The sequence below is a fragment of the Diadema antillarum genome, unplaced genomic scaffold (genome assembly GCF_040938485.1).
Source record: "Diadema antillarum isolate AM-2024a unplaced genomic scaffold, OU_Dant_1.0 seq00001100_RagTag, whole genome shotgun sequence".
Classification (NCBI taxonomy): Eukaryota; Metazoa; Echinodermata; class Echinoidea; order Diadematoida; family Diadematidae; genus Diadema; species Diadema antillarum.
The window spans coordinates 367,911-387,803 of record NW_027271917.1 but is presented as its reverse complement, the minus strand read 5'-3'; the positions used below and the strand labels follow the sequence as shown (position 1 = coordinate 387,803).

At 39.1% G+C, this 19,893-nt stretch overlaps 1 protein-coding gene across 1 annotated transcript; it reads right to left on the bottom strand.

Annotated features, from left to right (window-relative positions):
- Positions 1 to 711: 711 nt before the first annotated feature.
- On the bottom strand, positions 712 to 11,824 carry LOC139743658 (adenosylhomocysteinase A-like). Its single transcript, XM_071654121.1, has 8 exons — positions 11,797 to 11,824; positions 10,530 to 10,720; positions 7,830 to 8,058; positions 7,180 to 7,292; positions 6,477 to 6,684; positions 5,625 to 5,830; positions 3,077 to 3,271; positions 712 to 843 (listed from the first exon to the last, which is right to left on the bottom strand). Exons 1-8 carry the CDS (start codon positions 11,822 to 11,824, stop codon positions 712 to 714), a joined length of 1,302 nt encoding a protein of 433 aa, XP_071510222.1.
- Between the last annotated feature and the right edge of the window lie 8,069 nt (positions 11,825 to 19,893).

Sequence of the window (19,893 nt, the reverse complement as noted above, 5' to 3'; positions counted from 1 at the left end):
GGGGTAGTTTTCCGGGGGGTAGTTATCCAGGGGGTAGTTATCCGAGGGGGTAGTTATCCAGGGGTAGTTATCCGAGGGGTAGTTATCCAGGGGGTAGTTTTCCTAAGGGGGAATTGCCCAAGGGGGTGATTGCCCTAGGAGGGTAGTTGTCCGGGGGGTAGTTGTCCTAGGGTGTAATTACCGTGGAGGGTAATTGCCCTTGGAGGGTAGTTGTCCGGGGGGGGGGGGGGGGGGTAGTTGCCCTGGGGGGAATTGTCCTGGGGGGTAATTATCCGGGTGGTAGTTATCCGGAGGGTGGTTTTCCAGGGGGTAGTGTTCCTAGAACCATATATCAAAGATATAGTTGGAAGCTTATGCTAGTCTATGGGGCAATTTTGCAGATAGGAATTTAAGTGTATACCTGGTACTGTACCTACTGCAATCCTCATTGGAAAGTAGAGTTCAACAATTCAAGTCACATGCTTGAACTAAGTTTGATACCTTCCATCATGTCTCAAGCACTGACTGAGTTCAAAGTGAGATACAGAGTATGACATTAAAGACATTGGCTGTTTACTCAGTATCCTCTAAAGTATCTCTCTCTCACCATGCTCACTGTTTAGTAGCAGCAGAACAAGACTTGATATAATACCAATAGTGCTCTGGTTTGTAAGGTCCATTTTTGGGCAGTCCAAGGTACTTAGCCTGAGAACCAGTTGAATAAGACTTGATCTAATACCGATAGTGTTCTGGTTTGAAAGGTCCATCTTTGGGCAGTCCAAGGTACTTGGCCTGGGAATCTGACAGGTGTGTCAGCTTTACTCCAAGGTGGTCCAGGTGAAGTCGTGCAACTTCTTCATCAAGCTGCCAAAGAAGAAGGTGTCTTTGAAGTAGTAAACTTTGTTTGCAATGCATTGTGCGATTCTCAAAGAAGTTGATTTGTTCTAGCAAGACAGCATCATTTACTTGACAATTATCTTTGATTGCCTAGGACATCTCTTAAAGGGATAGTACAGTTTCAATTGAGATGGGGCCTCAGGTTTCCAATATTTTCTGGTGATGATTTTTTTAGAAAATAAGAAACCTCTTGTGAAATATGAAAGAGCATATAATTCTCAGAGGAATTCAATGTTTATTTGATGAAAATTGCTTTTGAAATGGCTGAGATATTCAAACAAGGCAATCCTAATAAGAGGTAGGGCTCACCTTTTATTAGGATCATTTTGTTTTACTTTTTGCTTGACATCTTAGCCATTCTAAACCCAATAGCCCAATTTTCATTCCATAGACTTTGATTTCTTCTTAGAATTATATGCTCTTTGACGTTCAATGAAGTGGTTTTTAAGCATAAAGTTGAAAGCTGAATCATCATCTCAACCAATACTATACCATCCCTTTAATGATCAACTCAAAGGAGAATTTGCCAAGAGAGAGGAGAGAGGAGTTCTTTTGAATACAGTGGCATGACTTGGAGTTGATGGTTGATTGAATATTGTAAGCAATGCCATATTAGTAACTTGAAAGCAGTGATTACATCAATGCCTGTCAATTGAACAGCTTGTGCAGTGACTACCTCAATATTTGCATTGTTGTCAGATGACAAAATATCATTTACATTACACACTGTATTTCTGTTAGGATTCATCCTGTAGCCAAATTTGTGTATTTCATAAGACCCCAATTAAATGTTACGCTTGGCTTACTGGGGATCCTCCTGTATGGTACTTTGATTTTTTCCCTTTTATCATATCTCTGTTTTCTCTCACAATGATTTCCTTATCTCTCATGTGCAAAGTTAGCCATAATTAAAGGGAACCCAAACCCAAAGAGCAATGTGGACTGAGTGAAAGCAGCAACATTAGTTAAACATATCAGTGAAAGTTTGAGAAAAATCGGACAATCGATGCAAAAGTTATGAATTTATAAAGTTTTGGTGTTGGAGCCGCTAGATGAGGAGACTACTACAGGTTATAACGTATGAGTGGACAGCAATGTAAAGAAAATGTAAAGAGACTTCCAAAAAAAATCATTCTTCATGAAAATTACACATTTCATCAACTTGATACTCACATATGTTAAGGGTAGCAATTATTCCCCCTGATTTTTGAAAGCGGTTAGTCAATTGCTCTTTCATTATGCCAGAAAATTGAATTTTTGGGGAATTTTCTTTGTATTTTCGTTATATCTTTGTCCACTCATATGTCATAACCTCTAGTAGTCTCCTCTTCCAGCCGTTCCAGCACAAAAACTTTGAAAATTCATAACTTTTCCATCGATTGTCCGATTTTGCTCAAACTTTCACTGATATGTTCTACTAATGTTGCTGCTTTCACTCAATCCACATCGCTCTTTGGGTTTGGGTTCCCTTTAATGATGAATCAATGTGTACATTTTCGAAAGTGATTCGTTGATTAATTGTATCATACAGAAACAATAAATGAAATTAAATTAAATCAAAACAACTGAACAAACTATTAGTTCTTTTTCATAGATGGTTTGGATAACATTGACTTAAACAGACTTTAATGTGGGTCATAACAGTTCGAATAATTCTGTGACAACGGACAAAGAAGTGATATGTATTGATCAATCTCTTGTAAGTACTGAATAACTCACTCAGGATTTTATTGATAAAGGCAGAATAGAAAATCATATACAAGACAAGCTTAGAGTATTTGAATGATATCTTTGCAAGATAATGAATTTGATCAACTTTAGAAAAAAAGGTGCTCTCCAGGTAGACATTTTGATGTGTGGCACGTACCAAATTAGGAATCACATTCATGGATGAATTTGCAGTTTACCAATACTTGTGAAGACTTACACCCATGGGATGCGATATGTGTTGAATTATATTTTCTTTATAAATAGTATTCCTTTGCTTACAATGTTTTATCAGAAATTATATTTCTACATACTAGTAATTTTTTAATAGAGGTGAGAATGCATGACATCTAAATCAATAAATGAACAACAGAACCTAGTTCATTTGTGCATTTGCACCAACAACATACAATACTCTTCATATGTCAAAAAAAACTGTTTCACCAGCACACCATTCCAAACAGGTGGGACTACAATCAATGTGTTCACTCACCTTTTTAGGAAGCCTGTGAACTCCAACACCATACTGGCTGCCATTTTGCCAGATTTCTAGCTGGGCCAGGACTTGGTTGGTGAATGACGTCGACATGACAAAGCTTGGGTGGCCCATGGCACATCCCAAATTGACCAGACTACCTTCTGCCAGGACGATGACATGGCGTCCATTGGCTAGGGTGTACCGGTCAACCTGCAGAAAGATAGTGTTGACAGTATTTGTATGTTTGAAAGTTGTTATTGTTGTTGGGGGGGGGGGGGCAAGTCCTCACTCTTGCATATCTATAGCTCTTGTGAGTATTAATCGCTTCTTTTTTTTTTTGCATTAGAAAATACATAACATCATGTTCACAATTGCTCGTTTTCAACCACAAAGGACTTTATTATAGTAAACATGCAGATTGTGACTATACCAATGACTTCAAAGAGGTGTTCTCTCCAATCAAAATATATTAGTAGTATATGATAAGAATAATAACAAAAGAAAAATCCAGCTATTCATTGGTGAAAGCTCCACCCTTTCTTGGAGACCTAATCTTCTCTTCATTCCGATATAGGTTAACATTTATTATAAAATGGGTTCAAGAATGTAGCCAATAGGAAGCGCTGAAATGAGACACACCTCCTTCCTTTACTTCAGTACAATTGCACTGCCTGTAATCCTATGGTAGATTGCCGATCGTCTGTGCGCGCGGCGGCTCCTTTGATGAATTGCATGCATACGCGTACGCGCTGTCAATCCTGTAAACAACTTCTAGTTCGGGCTGCCGGCCGGCCGGCCTGTCCTCCCTTGTGCATAACATAATAATGTGGCGTACGTACGTATACTGTACTATACGTACACTTTGTACAGTACAGTAGACCAAGCGTTATGGGACCGGACGCGTACATGGAGTCACTTTGAAGAGCAAATCCAACGATTTAGCAGGTTAATTCTCACGCCGTTTTCAGAGTATGTTGTCTAGTAGGCCTATATGAGGAGTCTATATCAAGTCTTTAAGGTAAAGGGTGCATATTCTATGTAAAATAAGTAAGTTTTCATGCGGGTGTCCGGAAACCCAACCCCCCATTATACTTATACTGTATGTGCGGGACTTCCGCGAGTGCGACGTGCGTAAAAGTTTGGGACGAACATCTTCGGACGTCTTGACCCACAAAGGTACGTGAAAAACGCTGAAAAATGATGTTAGTTTTCGAATTTTCGACCCATTTTATAAAACAAATGATGCACAGGATTATTTCGTGGCGTTAGGGTATTTACAATGTAGTGCAACATGCACTCGGCTTCGCCTCGTGCATGTTTCACAATGGTAAATACCCTCGAGTGCACTACGCCTACACTAACGCACTCTATCCTGTGCATCATTTGTATAGCATTCTCTCTTGGGATCTCTAGTTCCACTGCCAAGATACACACTTGTGCTGGATTATTGCCTTCTGAAGGTAGCTACATCAAGGAGATGACTGTGTACTTCTGTTTAAGGATGCTCCACAATTAGATTAACTTTTAGACGATGAAATAGAATAATACTTGATATACAAAAATGTACGATTGCTCCTATAATGTATTTTTCTAGAGGAACTATACAAATTACTAATACAGTAATGTAACAATATACAGTACACACAGTTTCCTTTGGTTTAACTAATCAAGGAGGAAACCGTTTGCTGTGTAGTAATAAAGTTTTTTCCAAGTTTTTTCTAGGCATGCATTTACTGCCACCTTCAAAAATCAAAACCTAAACACCAGCATGTGTGCCAAATGCCCCTGCATCACAAAACCATCAAAAAATGTCACACATGGATTTCTAGTTAAGGGTGGACACTAAAAGAGCAAACTCTAAGCTTTAATATGACATATAATACAATACAAATGGACTTTCTGAACCCATTTAAATAATGTCAAGAAAGTATACACTCTGAAAAAGTGTACAGAGAAAAAAAAAGACTCCAAAATTTAGGGTCTAGCCAAGCGTATAATCTCAACTGGCTGTGCTCTCTGCAATGAATGGAACAAAGACTAGGATATATAAACTCCATGGCACCCACTATGAAGGGATTAATAAACTAACTGAAAGTTTGCATATCATTACGTAATGTATTACATTCCAGTCATCACCAATACTAACTTCCAACGCAATAGCTTCATCCTTCAAAACTTCTTAGAGCTGAAAGTGAAAAAAATTTGGAGGGTTACTAGTGCTCCAAATCAGTCAATTTAAGAAAATATTCCTCAGACTGAAACAAAATGTTCTAGGAAACACTGCAAGAAAGACAATTCCCCATTCATTTTGTGATCCAAAACCTAGGAAATATATTGGAGAAGAATTGCTCTTTCAGAAAATATGAAAAATTAAAATTTGACTAGGTTTTCCCTTTTCACCCGTTTTTGAGTCCTCAAAGAAAAGCAGGTCATGCCACATTTTGTTGGTTTTGTGATGCACAATCACTCACATAGCATCACAGTTATATCAGGGAGTGAGCCCTCTAGTGTTCTTTAATGGTATACATCTCTATGCTACCTACCAACAAACTCGGCATCTCACCTGCGGTTTCACAGCGACCTTCTCCACAGCATTCTTGTTGAGCCAGGGGACATCAAACTCTGAGCTGAAATGACCAATGTTACAGATGATGCTGTCATCTCTCATCCTCTGGAAGTGATGTCCATCGATGACATGCTCACAGCCAGTGGTAGTAACAAAAAGGTGTGCTCTCTCACAGGCATTATCCATCGTCGTTACCTCGTACCCTGAACACAGGCAAACAACAGTTGAGAGCAGGCATATTCATGACTCTGGTTTTAAAGAACCCATGCAAGCAAAATTTGAATGATGGAAACTGCAGGATTCTTTGTGTCGTTTTACAAGCATGCTTCATCAAGTTGAACAATATTGAAGCAATTTGATGGTAGTATATATCTATGGATAGACTGATCAACTTTACATCATGAAATATGATTTTCATCTGTGACATAACACTACAAATAATACAGCACCTGCAGCAAAACCAAATTGAGAAACTCTTAATGACTATATCATCTGAAGAATAATGCAGTTGTTAAAATGAACACTTGTCAGTGAAAACTGAGGTGCTTAGCATCATTTGACATATATGCGCATAACTGAATTATTGTTCTCATAAATCTAGATAACCCGTATTTCCCCTCACAGCACAACAATAAATGTATACGTATTTATAGCACTTTTACATGTGTGAGTATAACAGTCCACTACAGGACATGCATTCTTATACCTGAGTTTCACTCCATCTTTTTGAAAAAAATAAATGCACAGCAAACCAAATAAATCATAATACCAAATTTATCAACTCTAAATATGATTTACATGTGAGTTTCAAAAGCTCCTCAGTCTATTTCTACAACTTGTACTACAAACCTTCCATTGAAGCCTGAAGGGCGTTGATGGGGTCAACCTCTGTGATGAGAACACGAGCACCGAAGGCTCGCAGAGATTGGGCGCTACCCTTTCCGACATCACCGTACCCCGCCACGACGCAGCACTTGCCAGCCAGCATGATGTCTGTCGCCCTCTTGATGCCGTCAACGAGAGACTCACGGCAGCCGTACAGGTTATCAAACTTGCTCTAGTGCAAATAATCAGGTAATGAAAGATAATTATGGTAGTCAACCACAGCCTACACAAGACCTATTTCCAAACGCAGAGAACAATCCATGCACATGCAAGTAGGTCATGCATTGAACTGGTTAGCACTATTTTTTTTTGGGGGGGGGGAGGGGGAGGGGGGGAGTAAATTGGTGATTTGTTTGAAATAAATTCAAAGTCTCTCAACATTTCATAAAACACGGACGAGAAACATACAATTTGTTCTAATTCAAATTAAAGACAAAATGAATTATCCCTCAAGTGTGCTTTGCGAATTATCCCTTAAGTGTGCTTTGCATTCATGCATAAATGATTTCTTGTGTGATCTTGCATTCAGGCATTCACATGCCTAATGGCTTCAAAAGCATTAATCTATTGACTGTCCTCTCTTTGCTTGCACAGAAATGATTTCACTATTGTCTTCTTCAGCAAATATATAATTGTATAATAGAAAGCATGACGACCAGTTATTCACCTTGGTGACACAATCGTTGACATTGATAACAGGCAGCTGGAGGGAGCCCTCGCTCATCAGCTTGTAAAGACGGTGGATCCCTGCTGTTGTTTCCTCGGAAGAACCTTTGATACCTGGCTTTAAACAAAATCAAGAGGATAACACACAGCTTGAAGATACCACATTCAAACTCTCCTTATAAAAGACATGACCGGCGCCATGTTTTCAGAAGGGATGGGGCCACTTCCACGTTTCATGAGCTAATAAGCAAAAAAAAAAAAAAAAAAGGTCCTCAGCAAAAAAACAATGGCCTTACAGTGCTCAAAGGTGTCATTCTATTCTTTTCTACTATCACTTCTGGGGTAAAAAAAGTGGGGGCCCAAAGTGGTGACACCCTAATATATTCCTATGTAAGGAAATGGAAATGGAGGTGCAAAAAAAAAGTGGGGGGGGGGGGGGGGGCGAGCCTCCCTGCCCCCCTTCCCCCCCCCCCCCCCCCCCCCATTCCACCAGCCTCCTGAAAGAGGAGGATGTTTTGGCAGAACATGTCAAATGGTGGTCACAAATACAAACTTCAGCCATGTCAGATTAGATGTGATTTAAGATTAAACATAAACTTATTATGAATGCATCTCTTCTAAGGATCACAGGAGACAAAGAGGCCCCCTTACCCTCCAGGAGGTGATGGAACTTCCTGTGGATTAAGTGTGTGAGATTGCTTCCATCCTCCAGGATCATGTTGAGTGGTTGACCATCAGGGAAGATCAGGGTCTGCTCAATGCACCACTCAAACTCCTCATCCGTCTCCCCCTTCCAGGCATACACTGGCACTCCTGTCTTTGCAATGGCTGCAGCAGCATGGTCCTGGGTGGAGAAGATGTTGCTGCTTGACCACTGGACCTGGTCATCAAAAAAACAGATGGACAAATATACTTGGGCTGATCTTCTTCTTCGTCTGTTGTACGATGCAATACAACAGGGTGGGTGAGGGGTTATAGACTTATAGGTTCATATCTAAGCTGTGGATCCAGTTCAGGGCAGCACCACTTACTTGAGCAAGTTCTTCAAGCTCCATGCACGTCACTATGAGCAACAAAGAGAGCAATATTTTGCGTAAATAATTTGCTGTAATCCTGGGTATGAATACCCAAACACGACCTCTAGGCCCTACTCCTAGTTCCATGTGTTAATCCTGGAGAAGTTTTCACTCAGTTCCTCCATCTGTCCCTAACACCAATGGCCATTCTGTGAAGCAAGAATCCCATAATGAATTATGTACTGCTATATCACTGATCTCTATGTAAAGAGGATGGTGTCAAAAGGGTCCTGAGTTTTTGATCCTTGCAGAATCTTTGTCTGAGGCAAAATGACAAACATGACGGGTAAGCAAATATATGAACTACACACAAGAAGCACAGTCTGAGGAGGGCTATGAACACGGGACAATGAAAACAAAAGGGTTAGGTTAGAGTCAAAGGCAGGGAGCCAAACAGGTATAAAGGAAGAGGGATTAAAGCAAGGAGGTGAGCACACAAAATGCAGAGGTGGGCCAGTGATGATCTCAAGGATGATAGGGGGCAATCTGTGAGGGATAAATATGAATAGGGAGCCAACATCAAACAAGATGAGGAACAACACAAGGGGAAAGAATAGAGGAAAAGAGTGAAAAAGCAACAGCATGAGTGAAGGGGTGTATGTCAGTACACACACAGGCATCCAGAATTTCAACTGGAGTTTACCCTTACTGATGAGAGCACACTTCTATGCATATTATACATTTGCTGACAGGTGGCTGACAGGTGTTTTTTGAAGTTTTCAAATGTGCCCCCATGGGCAATAAATGAAATTGACTCAATCGGACCACCCATGTTTCCACAAGTTATTAGGTTCTTAATCCCTCAAGTACATCCGCATTTTTTTACATCATTCTATAAAAAAACTAGAAATGTCGCTGTGGCGACTGATGCCTCCGCCATAATGCATGATTCTCCAAATAGGCGTATAGTACAATGTCTTCACAATGTGTGATCCATGACAGTTTCACATAACTGGCAAAATATTGAAATAACAGGTTTGTCAGAAATGTCTTGAACTGGGTTTGTTATAATTTTCTAAGAGTGCAGATACACATATTTGGGGAATTGAGAATTTTTACTTGAATTCTGACAGACCTTTTTGTAAGTTTCCAAGGTATGAAGAAAGAGTGTAATGACAGTACAAAATGGATTTTTTTTCTTTTTGGGAGGGGGGGCATTGAAACCTGGCCTTTGACCCTTAACCTTTGACCTTTGACCTTCTGACTGGAAATTTCCCAGAGAATCTCCATTAGGTAATGCATGTATTAAGTTTTGAAACTAATAATGCAAGCATTGCATATACTAGTATATGAGGGAAATAAAATCTTGAGGATTTGACCTTGACCTTTGACCCCTGACTATTGACCCAAGACCCCTAAATTCCCTAGATAATCCCTGCCAGTCAGTACATGGTATGTACCAAGTTCCATGAAGATACATTGAACCATTTGCGAGAAAAGTGATATTGCAACATTTTCACCTAACCTTTGACCTTTTGACCTTTGACCTCTTGCCAATGTCACTAAAATTTACTCAACTAATTGTCCCATCATACATCATTATTGGACCAAGTTTGGTGAAAGCTGCTTCATCCAGTTTTGAGTTATCACGTAAACAGATAAATTTTAGGATTTGACCTTCATCTTTGACCTTTGACCTCTGTCCGATTTCACTGAAAAACTAATCAAGTAATTGTCCCATCATCCTCCAACAAAGTTTGGTGAAATTTGCTCCAACCAGTCTTGAGTTATCGCGTAAACAGATACAATTTCATGACTTGACCTTGACCTTTGACCTTTGACCTTCAGCCAATTTCACCCGAAATCTAATCAAATTATTGCCCCATCATACTTCATACTTGGACCAAGTTTGGTAAAATTCCAGTAAATATTACTCAAGTTATCGCGTAAACGAAAGCGGACGGACGGACGGACGGACGGACAACCCGAAAACATAATGCCTCCGGCACCACTTCGTGGCGGAGGCATAAAAAACGACCAAACTTACTGCTATTCTTATCTCTTTGTGTAAATCTGTGTAAATCTAATGTTTTTATTCAAACCCAACTCTTGTCCCCAGACACCAGTAACCTAGCTTCCATTGAAAAGCAGAAGTCTCATCTAATGTTCTAAGATCTGATATATTTGAGCTCTCTTGCTGAAACCCTCTTTTCAAGAAATGCAGAACAGACTTTATACCTCTGTTTCTATTGGTCTGTTTTCCTAGATTTTCATTCCACCCATCCAGTTGTTCCCCAAGCCTGCTAAATTCCTGTAAAAAGTACAAGAGGCTTACATCTGCTCCCAGCTCCTTCAGAGTCTCAATAAGGACGGCCGTCTGGATGGTCATGTGCAGGCAGCCAGCGATGCGTGCACCCTTCAGAGGCTTGCTGGCTCCATGCTTCTTCCTCATCATCATGAGACCCGGCATCTCATTCTCAGCCAGCTCAATCTCCTTGCGACCAAACTCGGCCAGCTCAATGTCGGCTGCATCAGAGCGAGAGATTTTGTTAAAAGTGGCTGGTAACACTTTCAAAATTTATTTTCTATCATCAATCTAGACAGGTTTTCAGCATGAAAATCTCTTCCAGCCAGCTAGGGCCACGGGATGTTTTTCAGTGTGTATATGTGAGTGTGTGTGTTGGGGGGGGGGGGGGTGTCAAGGCCAACATTTAAGATAAATTTTTGTTGAGTGTGACATTGATTTTATAACAGAAAAGTGATGAATTGTTGTATAATCCTAGGCAATGGAAATACTGCATCACTCATATATTAATATCATACACAACAAAAATTGATCTTTTTCACTAGTACTCTTCTTGAGGTGTTCAAAAAAGTGCTTTTTAATCATGTTCTCTAAAACAAACAATTCTGGTTCCTTCCATAAGACAAGAAAATTCAACTACTTTTAAGTTTGCAATAATAACTTTGATAAATAAAGGCAACATGATCACATTCTCATTCAAAATTAAGCTACCTTACAGGACCATGAAGGTAGTACAGTATGTAAGAGATTACCAATATCCATTCTCTAGTCACACAATAGTATTATGTGTTTGATCCTGTCAAACCTCTGCTGACTCAATGATTTGATTTAAGTGATCTATATAGGCTTATACAGGGCCTGATAAATTGACATATTTATAAAATCATTGTGGTTATCATTGAAATTATGGCTATCAATGATGTAAACTCATGAAATGTAATTATGTGAACTCACAGAACAATAATTGATGGAGGTGGAAAATCCTGGATTAGCGCTTCTTTCTTTCTTTCCCTGCTGAAGTTCAATAAATTATGGAGTGGATGTTTCTCTTTTCAAGTGTGAGAGACTTGGGGTGACACGGACATATGGATGCTACCACAAGATGGCGCTATACGAAACGATCAGTCAGATGCTCAGACGGCAATCCAAGGCATAAAATTTCACTTCCCTCTCCGAGGGTACCCGCTAACATTGTCTACTTACCACTGTACACGTATGGGTATCATTCTGATAATCTGTCGATAGTACTAGTGTACCGCAGAATATACTATCTCCACCTGCATGATATATTACTCACCAACTTTGTAACGGGGTTTGGAAGACATGGTGCTGCCGACTGTTGGTTACGGTTATAGCTGACGATTTACACCTGTTAGCAAGTTGTACCACCGATCTCTGATAGTTTGTGCGAGATCAGTGGAGCTCTACGCTGCACGCACATGTGTTGGGCTCCGGCTAGCACGTCTGATCATGGCAGTGGCGCATGAGAAAGAGAACAACAGAGAGTTCGCTTCGGCATTTTCATGTTTGTACAGTTTGTTATTCTCATAGGTCACGCCCACCGCTTCGATATAAACTCTGACGTATGTGCGTTGGGGTCTCGAACGTATAGCACACAGGCTCCACACACAGCACAAAACGGGTATTGAAAATCGCGTCAAATGCAATTTCCCTTCCGTTTGGAACACGGTTTCTACGGAAGAAAGGCCAGATTTACAAGCGGTTTTAGAAGATTTCTTTCGGCTCATATGTTCATATTTTTTCCGATGATGAGATTGGAGAAATGCAATGACACGTTCAGGGGAAATCCAGTCCACTAAAGTAAATCTGATAAGAAAGAGTAAAATAATACGAGTTCAATGGTATAATATTTATTAAAATCGGGTGAAAAAAGGGAGTAACTGTAGTATGACATTTTGAAGTTTCGTTAATTTTTCAGGAAACAGTTCTTGGACGGTCAATATGAATATGCAAATGGCAAAGTGGGCACGTCATACCCTCGCAACTTGCCATATAGTTTGTTCATACAGTTTTGACATTTCCAGATTTTCATTCAAACGCAATTATGACCGCGAGGCTCATTAATCGTGGTATATTTAACTAATCACTATTCTAAAGTTACTCAATCAGGAATAACATTTTTTTTTTCAGACTTCAATGACAGAAACATTGAATTTTTGTCACTTTTTTTTGGGGGGGGGGACAGGATCAATGGAAAATTGTGAGGTTAGCTCATTCATTTGCATATTCATATCCACTGTACAAGAACTGTGTTAAGTACAAAAATTAGCAAAACTTGAAAATGTCATATAATATCCTTATTTTTCATCTGATTTCAGTCAAATTTCTACCGTTGAACTCGTAAGATTTTACTCTTTCTTATCAGACTAACTTTAATTTGGACTGGATTTCCCATTTAATTAGTCATTTTCTTTGGGAAAAAACACACTCATGTGCAGGGGTGGCGGAACGTTTTTCGGGGGTGGGGGGGGGGGTGGGGGGGGGGAGTCAGGGTCACTGGCATGATCCCGCTTAGACGAAAGGAATAAATTTAGATTATTAATCTAAAGACGAAACCTTGCTCCAGACTCCTGGGTTAGGATGTTGAACCCCTATCATGGGCTTTTGGAAGGGAAGCTACATCAGATTTACCTCTTATACAAAATGATGGATTATTATTATACTGTATTATACTATACAGTATAAAGAAGATGTAGACCTACACCCTGGAAAAACGAGACACCTTGCCAAAAGGAGACAGTTTTCACTGTCGTAAGCATTTTTGTTCATAATGACGCAAAGAACTTTTGAACATATTCAAAATTTCTTGCGCCATGAGAAATGTTAACGACAATAAAAACAGTTTGGGAATTTTATTGCAATTGTTTACGAATTTGATCGCAACTGTAAACGAACTGTGAAATTCTTTAGAATTCGCGCACGTCTTGCGAAGGTCTTGCGCATATGACGAGGATTTAAAACATTTTCGTGAACAAAATCATGAGCGAATCACGACTCGGTGTGCGGAAAAGGTTCGCAAAAATTCCAATGGTTTTAAAATTCTCGCCGAAGCAAAAACGACATCCGTGAACCATTGACGACGCTTCCGAACTCCCACATTCGTTTTTCAATCTTTTGCTAAAATGCAAATGTTGGATTTTGCGATTCGCGACTTGACCATGTAAAATACGCACATTACATGCAACGCATTGCAGTTATCGCAGTCCAATAAATTGAGCTTCACGATTCTTTTTTTTTCCATAAACTCAAACAAAACAAAAACACTAAATACATGCATTGTTACCGTCTGCGGTAATCTAACGGTCAATAAAAACATAAAAAGGCATTGCATAATGAAAATTCATCAGGAAATGCAAGTAGAAAAAAAAAATCTACTTCCGCGTGCCCCGGGCGCCACTCCTTGGGGGCGCCAAAAACGAAAAAAAAAAAACGAAGAAGAAGAAAAAAAAAAGAAAAAAAAGGAAGAAAAGGAAGAAGAAGAAGAAGAAGAAGAAAAAAAAAAACGCTCGCCCGGTCGGGGGGGGGGCAGAAAATCAAATAAAACAAGATAAAAACAAAACACGATGATTATGCGGACAAAATGACAATGTATAGTGTGTTCACACATGTCATTTTATATGTAGCAGGCAAAATGTTACACGGAGCAGCGGCTGCAGTTTCTTTCGTTCTGAAGCGATCGCCGATTGGATCAAAGGAGGGCGCCAACGGTTTCGAACATCAAGGGGGGGGGGGGGGCGCAAAAAATTCAAACAAGATAAGAACAAAACGTAATGATGACAAGGAAATATACAAATTTCGGCTCACTCGCTCGTTCACCCACTCCTCAGTTTGTTCGTATAAATCGTTATCTATAAGGCCGTCACTATATCTTGATTAGAATTGTAAGATTTAGTAAACAAAGAAATAACAGGAATTCCATGTTTTGTAAGTTGAAATACAACAATTTTCGGCTCGCTCGCTGCGCTCGCTCGCGAAAATTTATCAAAAAAAAAAGAAGGAGAAGATAAGAATAAAACGTGATGATGACGCGGAAATATAGAAATTTCGGCTCACTCGCGCGTAGTAATTTAGAGTATTTTTTCAAGTCCTCTGTTTGTTGGTATAAATCGTTATCGATAAGGCCGTCACTATATCATGATTAGAATTGTAAGATTTGATGAGCAAAAAAATGACAAGAATTCCATGTTTTGTCAGCTGAAATACAAAATTTTCGGCTCGCTCGCTGCGCTCGCTCGCCAAAATTTTATCAAAAAAGAAAAGAAAGATAAGAACAAAATGTGACGACGCGGAAATATACAAATTTCGGCTCACTCGCACGTACTAAGATGGAGTATTTTTTCAAGTCCTCAGTTTGTTCGTATAAATCGTTATCTATAAGGCCGTCACTATATCTTGATTAAAATTGTAAGATTTAATAAACAAAAAAATAACAAGAATTCCATGTTTTGTAAGGTGAAATACAAAAATATTCGGCTCGCTCGCTGCGCTCGCTCGCCAAAATTTATCAAAAAAAGAGAAAAAGATAAGAGCAAAACGTGATGATGACGCGGAAATATAAAATTTCGGCTCACTCGCGCGTAGTAATTTAGAGTATTTTTTTCAAGTCCTCAGTTTGTTGGTATAAATCGTTAGGTTATCTATAAGGCCGTCACTATATCTTGATTAGAATTGTAAGATTTAATAAACAAAAAAAAATAACAAGAATTCCATGTTTTGTGAGCTGAAATACAAAAATTTTCGGCTCGCTCGCTGCGCTCGCTCGCCAAAATTTATCAAAAAAAGAAGAAAAAGATAAGAACAAAACGTGATGATGACGCGGAAATATAACATTTCGGCTCACTCGCGCGTAGTGATTTAGAGTATTTTTTCAAGTCCTCAGTTTGTTGGTATAAATCGTTAGGTTATCTATTAGGCCGTCACTATTATCTTTATTTGAATTGTAAGATTTAATAAGCCAAAAATGACAAGAATTGCATGTTTTGTAAGCTGAAATACGAAAAATTTTCGGCTCGCTCGCTGCGCTCGCTCGCCAAAATTTGTCACACACACAAAAAAGATAAGAGCAAAACGTGATGATGACGCGGAAATATACAAATTTCGGCTCACTCGTACTAAGTTGGAGTATTTTAGTCTGTTGGTATAAATCGTTATCTATAAGGCCGTCACTATATCTTGATTAGAATTGTAAGATTTAGTAAGCAAAAAATGACAAGAATTCCATGTTTTGTAAGCTGAAATACAAAAAAATTCGGCTCGCTCGCTGTGCTCGCTCGCCAAAATTGATCACAATTTATTACATTTAAATCACTCTCAAAAAGACCCCTTTTCAGTGCTTGTAAAAGCATATATGAAAAAGCATAAAGTCCCTACCGGGATGGGGTTGGGGTTGAACACTTTTTCAGAAGTTAGGGGTGTAGATTTCCGCGCTTGCCCCGGGCGCCGTTTTCCCTAGATACGCCACTGCCCTTTAGAAACGGCTTCCAAAATAAAATAGTTGCGTTTATCAACTCTTCGCGAACACGACAACTGGCCTGTCACTGCACAGCTGCATTGCGCAATTCGACCCGAGGAGAAGAGGTCATATAAGGCGTGCATTGTTCGTAACTGCCGCACAATACTACAAAGCCATTTCAAAACAGCTTTGCGTTTATCAACTTCAAAAGGCTTTTACAAACAGGTTTCTGAAAACCTGTTTGGAAAACCACACATTTTTCGAAAAGGCTTTCCGAAAGGGCTTTCAAAGCAGCTTTGAGTTTATCAACTCGTAAAAATTCCTTGAAAGCTGTTTGGAAAACCTGTTTCTGCCGAGAAAAGGAAAGGAGAGTTGATAAACGCACCCTTTCGAAAAGGCTTTCCGAAAGGGCTTTCAAAACAACTTTGCGTTTATCAACTCGTAAAAATTCCTTGAAAGCTGTTTGGAAAACCTGTTTCTGTCGAGAGAAAGAGTTGATAAACGCACCCATTGTCACTTCATACGGCCGGCGGAGGTCATGTTTTCGGTTCTGCATGTTTGTTTGTTTGTCTGTTTGTGCACAAGATAACTCGAGAAGGGATGAATATTTTTAATAAAATTTTCAGGGTGTTCGTAATGAGGTAAGAAGGAATCATTACTTAGGGGGTCAAAGGTCATATGAGTCATAAAAGATATAAAATAAGCTTAATCCCCCATCAATGCCAGATATAGAACGGATGTTAAGATTTTCACTATACAAATGTACTTGCAGAATGTCTTCATAGTGAATTTGAAAAGAAACATTAATTTGGAGGTCATGAGGTCACAGATCAAAATATCTAAAGAACATAAAATAAGCCTAATCTCACAATAACTCATGAACAGATGATCAGATTTTCACCAAACTTGCAGGCTCTGCTCAAATTGAAGTAAGAAAGACACAATTTAACTCAATGGTCATGGGGTCAATAGTCATGAAGGCCTAACAAATAAGCTTAATCTCCCAATAACTAATGAATAATCAGGTTTTCATCATACGAATTGTGTAGATGTCCATATACATGAGTTTGTGCTGAAGATACTGCCTATGAAGTGGAGATATCTTATCATGGCTGTTCTATTCAGCAGAAGTCCCTTTTTTGAAGTGTTCCTCTAGCCGTCAATAATATTATATTATCAATATATTTCTGGAGAGCATTCCACTCACTCCAGCAAGCACTACACTAGTAAAGTCATTCTTTGATGGAATAAAATTCATTATGACCCGACTCTATGCGCATACACACACACAAACACCACTCATGCTGAGGTCCATGTCATCTTTTGGCCTACATGGAAGCAGCGGCGGATCCAGGAACTTTGTAAAGGGGAGACGCCTTCACAAAATTAAAGAGGGGCATGTGTGCCCCCTCCTCATTTTTTCTTTTTATTTCTTTTAACAAAACATAAAGAGGGGTATGGGACCGGTGTGCCCCCTCTGGATCCGCCGCTGTGGAAGAACTTTATGGTTCTTTGCATCAACATCTCTCACAAATTCACAAACACAGACCTTCAGTCACACATTCCCCAGAGAACCGAGATAGAACTATGTAGTACAGTGTATCAGTAAACATACATTTTGGAACCTTCTTTCAGTCTTAAGTGTACTGCTGACTTTTTTAATAGGTCAATTGTGTTTGTAAAAATTAAGCATCAAGTCGTGATCTATGAAACAGGAAACTGATGTGATTAAATTCATTGAATAAGACACAGATGCTTCACAGGTACAGAGGGGTGTTTATTCATTCAATCCTGCCACCTAATGATTCACTCCACCAACATTTGCAGCTAGGAGATAATGACCACACACAGATATGCATATGTAGAACTATAATAGTCCTACATACAATTGCTATGATTACATACAAGCATTATATATCTACATGTAATTGGTTATTGCTTCTTGACCATAGACAAATTATGTTTCTTTTGTCTTCTCTCTGTAGCACAGACTGCAGTGTATGATCTTTGAAGGTTTGTATGGTGATGAGATTAACATAGGGAGAGAGAGCTTTGTGGTATACCATGTGAAAAGTCCTGACAAGGATTGTAAATAGATGGGGAAACTGAAATGAAAAGTGTTACGGAGGGAGACTAAAGTCTTCTTGTACATCAGTGTGATGCGAAGGTGACGTGTTCTCCAATTCTGGGACAGGAAGCACACTTCAGTGGACCAGTGTGCCGTGTGGTCCACAACATACCACAGTGAGCTGCACTATACCACAAAACCTGCCTCGGCAGAAACCGGGCTAGGGCCTATAAGCATGTCATGCTGCATTGTGCTTTAATACCATTGACAATGATACATACAATTGTAGGATGAGTTAAGTTAGTGTTTTATACATTGTGGTAGATTCATAGTCTTTATTATTGTACACACTTTGTCTACATTATTCATAGTGACTACATGACAACTGCCTTTGTGGTTAACCATTTATGGATATATTGAACACGTTCCATACAAATGTTGCTGCCTTTCTTAAAGTCCAAATAAAGCAGTCATGTAAAAGGGCTAATTAATTTTCAAAAGCACATCAGTTTTTCATATAATACTTCTCAGTTGCTTGTCACAAATATCCATATGAGCAGGCAATGGAACAAGTCACAAACTATGCCACCTAATCATCAATGAAGACCACCTTTGTCTATCTTTTTCTCACTGCCCGATACACTAGTATTGATTGTTTCAACAAAAGAATCTGAAATAAGTGGGATTCAACATTATGTTAAATACATGTAATTAAAGAAATACAATATATGCCAATTTCCCTCTCTTTTTTAATGCAGAGGTATTCCATAATCATTTGCAAAAGTCCCAAGCGACAAGCATGCCAAAGAGCATTCCTCAGAAGGCACATTTACTAAGAGTAGACTGCACGTGCTGATGTCATGTATTACACAGTCAACAGCCTGGTGCAACATGGTATGGCATCACACAGCTTGGATTATTTGAGTCTGAACACATCCTTAATCTCTAGAGATAGGATTTATGCCAAGGTTAATCTGGTGGCACTTTCAGCAGAATTTTAACACAGGACTTAAGAGTATCGTTGACACATCTTTGATATTGATGAAGTCAACTCAGGTAAGGTTTAACATGACAAATAAATCAAATTGTATGTTCTTTCAAAAATTGGTCAATTATAACCATCTTTTGGAATCTGAATTTATTTTCTGCTGCTTGCATAACACAAAGCAGCTAAGCACCTTGAGCAAGACAATTCTTGTGACCATTGCACATATCATCAATATCCATATTCAGTTTCACTGCAGTGGTGAGTACATTGCCACATTACATAAAGATCATTTGTTTCCAGGCATGATTGGGCAATCCTACCTGCCAGTTTATGGGGAGATCTAATCTGCTAAATTACTTACAGCATTTAGAGAATCTTGATGAATACAGTTGTTATCAGCTCTCTCTAGATTTATTTTCTTTACTGACTGAAATAAAGGTTCAGAAGGGGAAACATACACTGTAAAGGCTTTCATAGTACATGTACCTACAAGAAAACACTTCAAGAAACCCTTTAAAGGGGTTGAGGTGGGAATGCATGTTTTGAACATTCCTACGTGAGATAGTGAGAAACCTCTTATGAAATATGAAAGCGAGGATTCAACGTTTATTTGATGAAAATTGGTTTTCATATGACTGAGATATCCAGAAAAGTGATAATAATAAAAGGTGACAGGCCATGCCTTTTATTAGGATCTCTTTGTTTTACCTTGTTTTTGGATATCTCAGCCATTTCAGAACCGATTTGCATCAAATAAAATTTTGATACCCCTTAGAATTGCATGCTCTTTGACATCTCATAGAGTGGTTTCTGAATATCTTGCAAAACGTTAAAAGCTAAATCCTCACCTTGAGCAGAACTGTAG

Excerpts from the sequence above, each read along its gene's own strand:
- LOC139743658 (XM_071654121.1), bottom strand. The coding sequence starts at position 11,824 with ATGTCTTCCAAACCCCGTTACAAAGTTG. Across the intron at positions 5,831-6,476 it reads CCTTCAGGCTTCAATGGAAG|GGTACGAGGTAACGACGATG; the intron begins GTTTGTAGTACA and ends GCCTGTGTTCAG. Across the intron at positions 3,272-5,624 it reads AGGTCGCTGTGAAACCGCAG|GTTGACCGGTACACCCTAGC; the intron begins GTGAGATGCCGA and ends ATCTTTCTGCAG.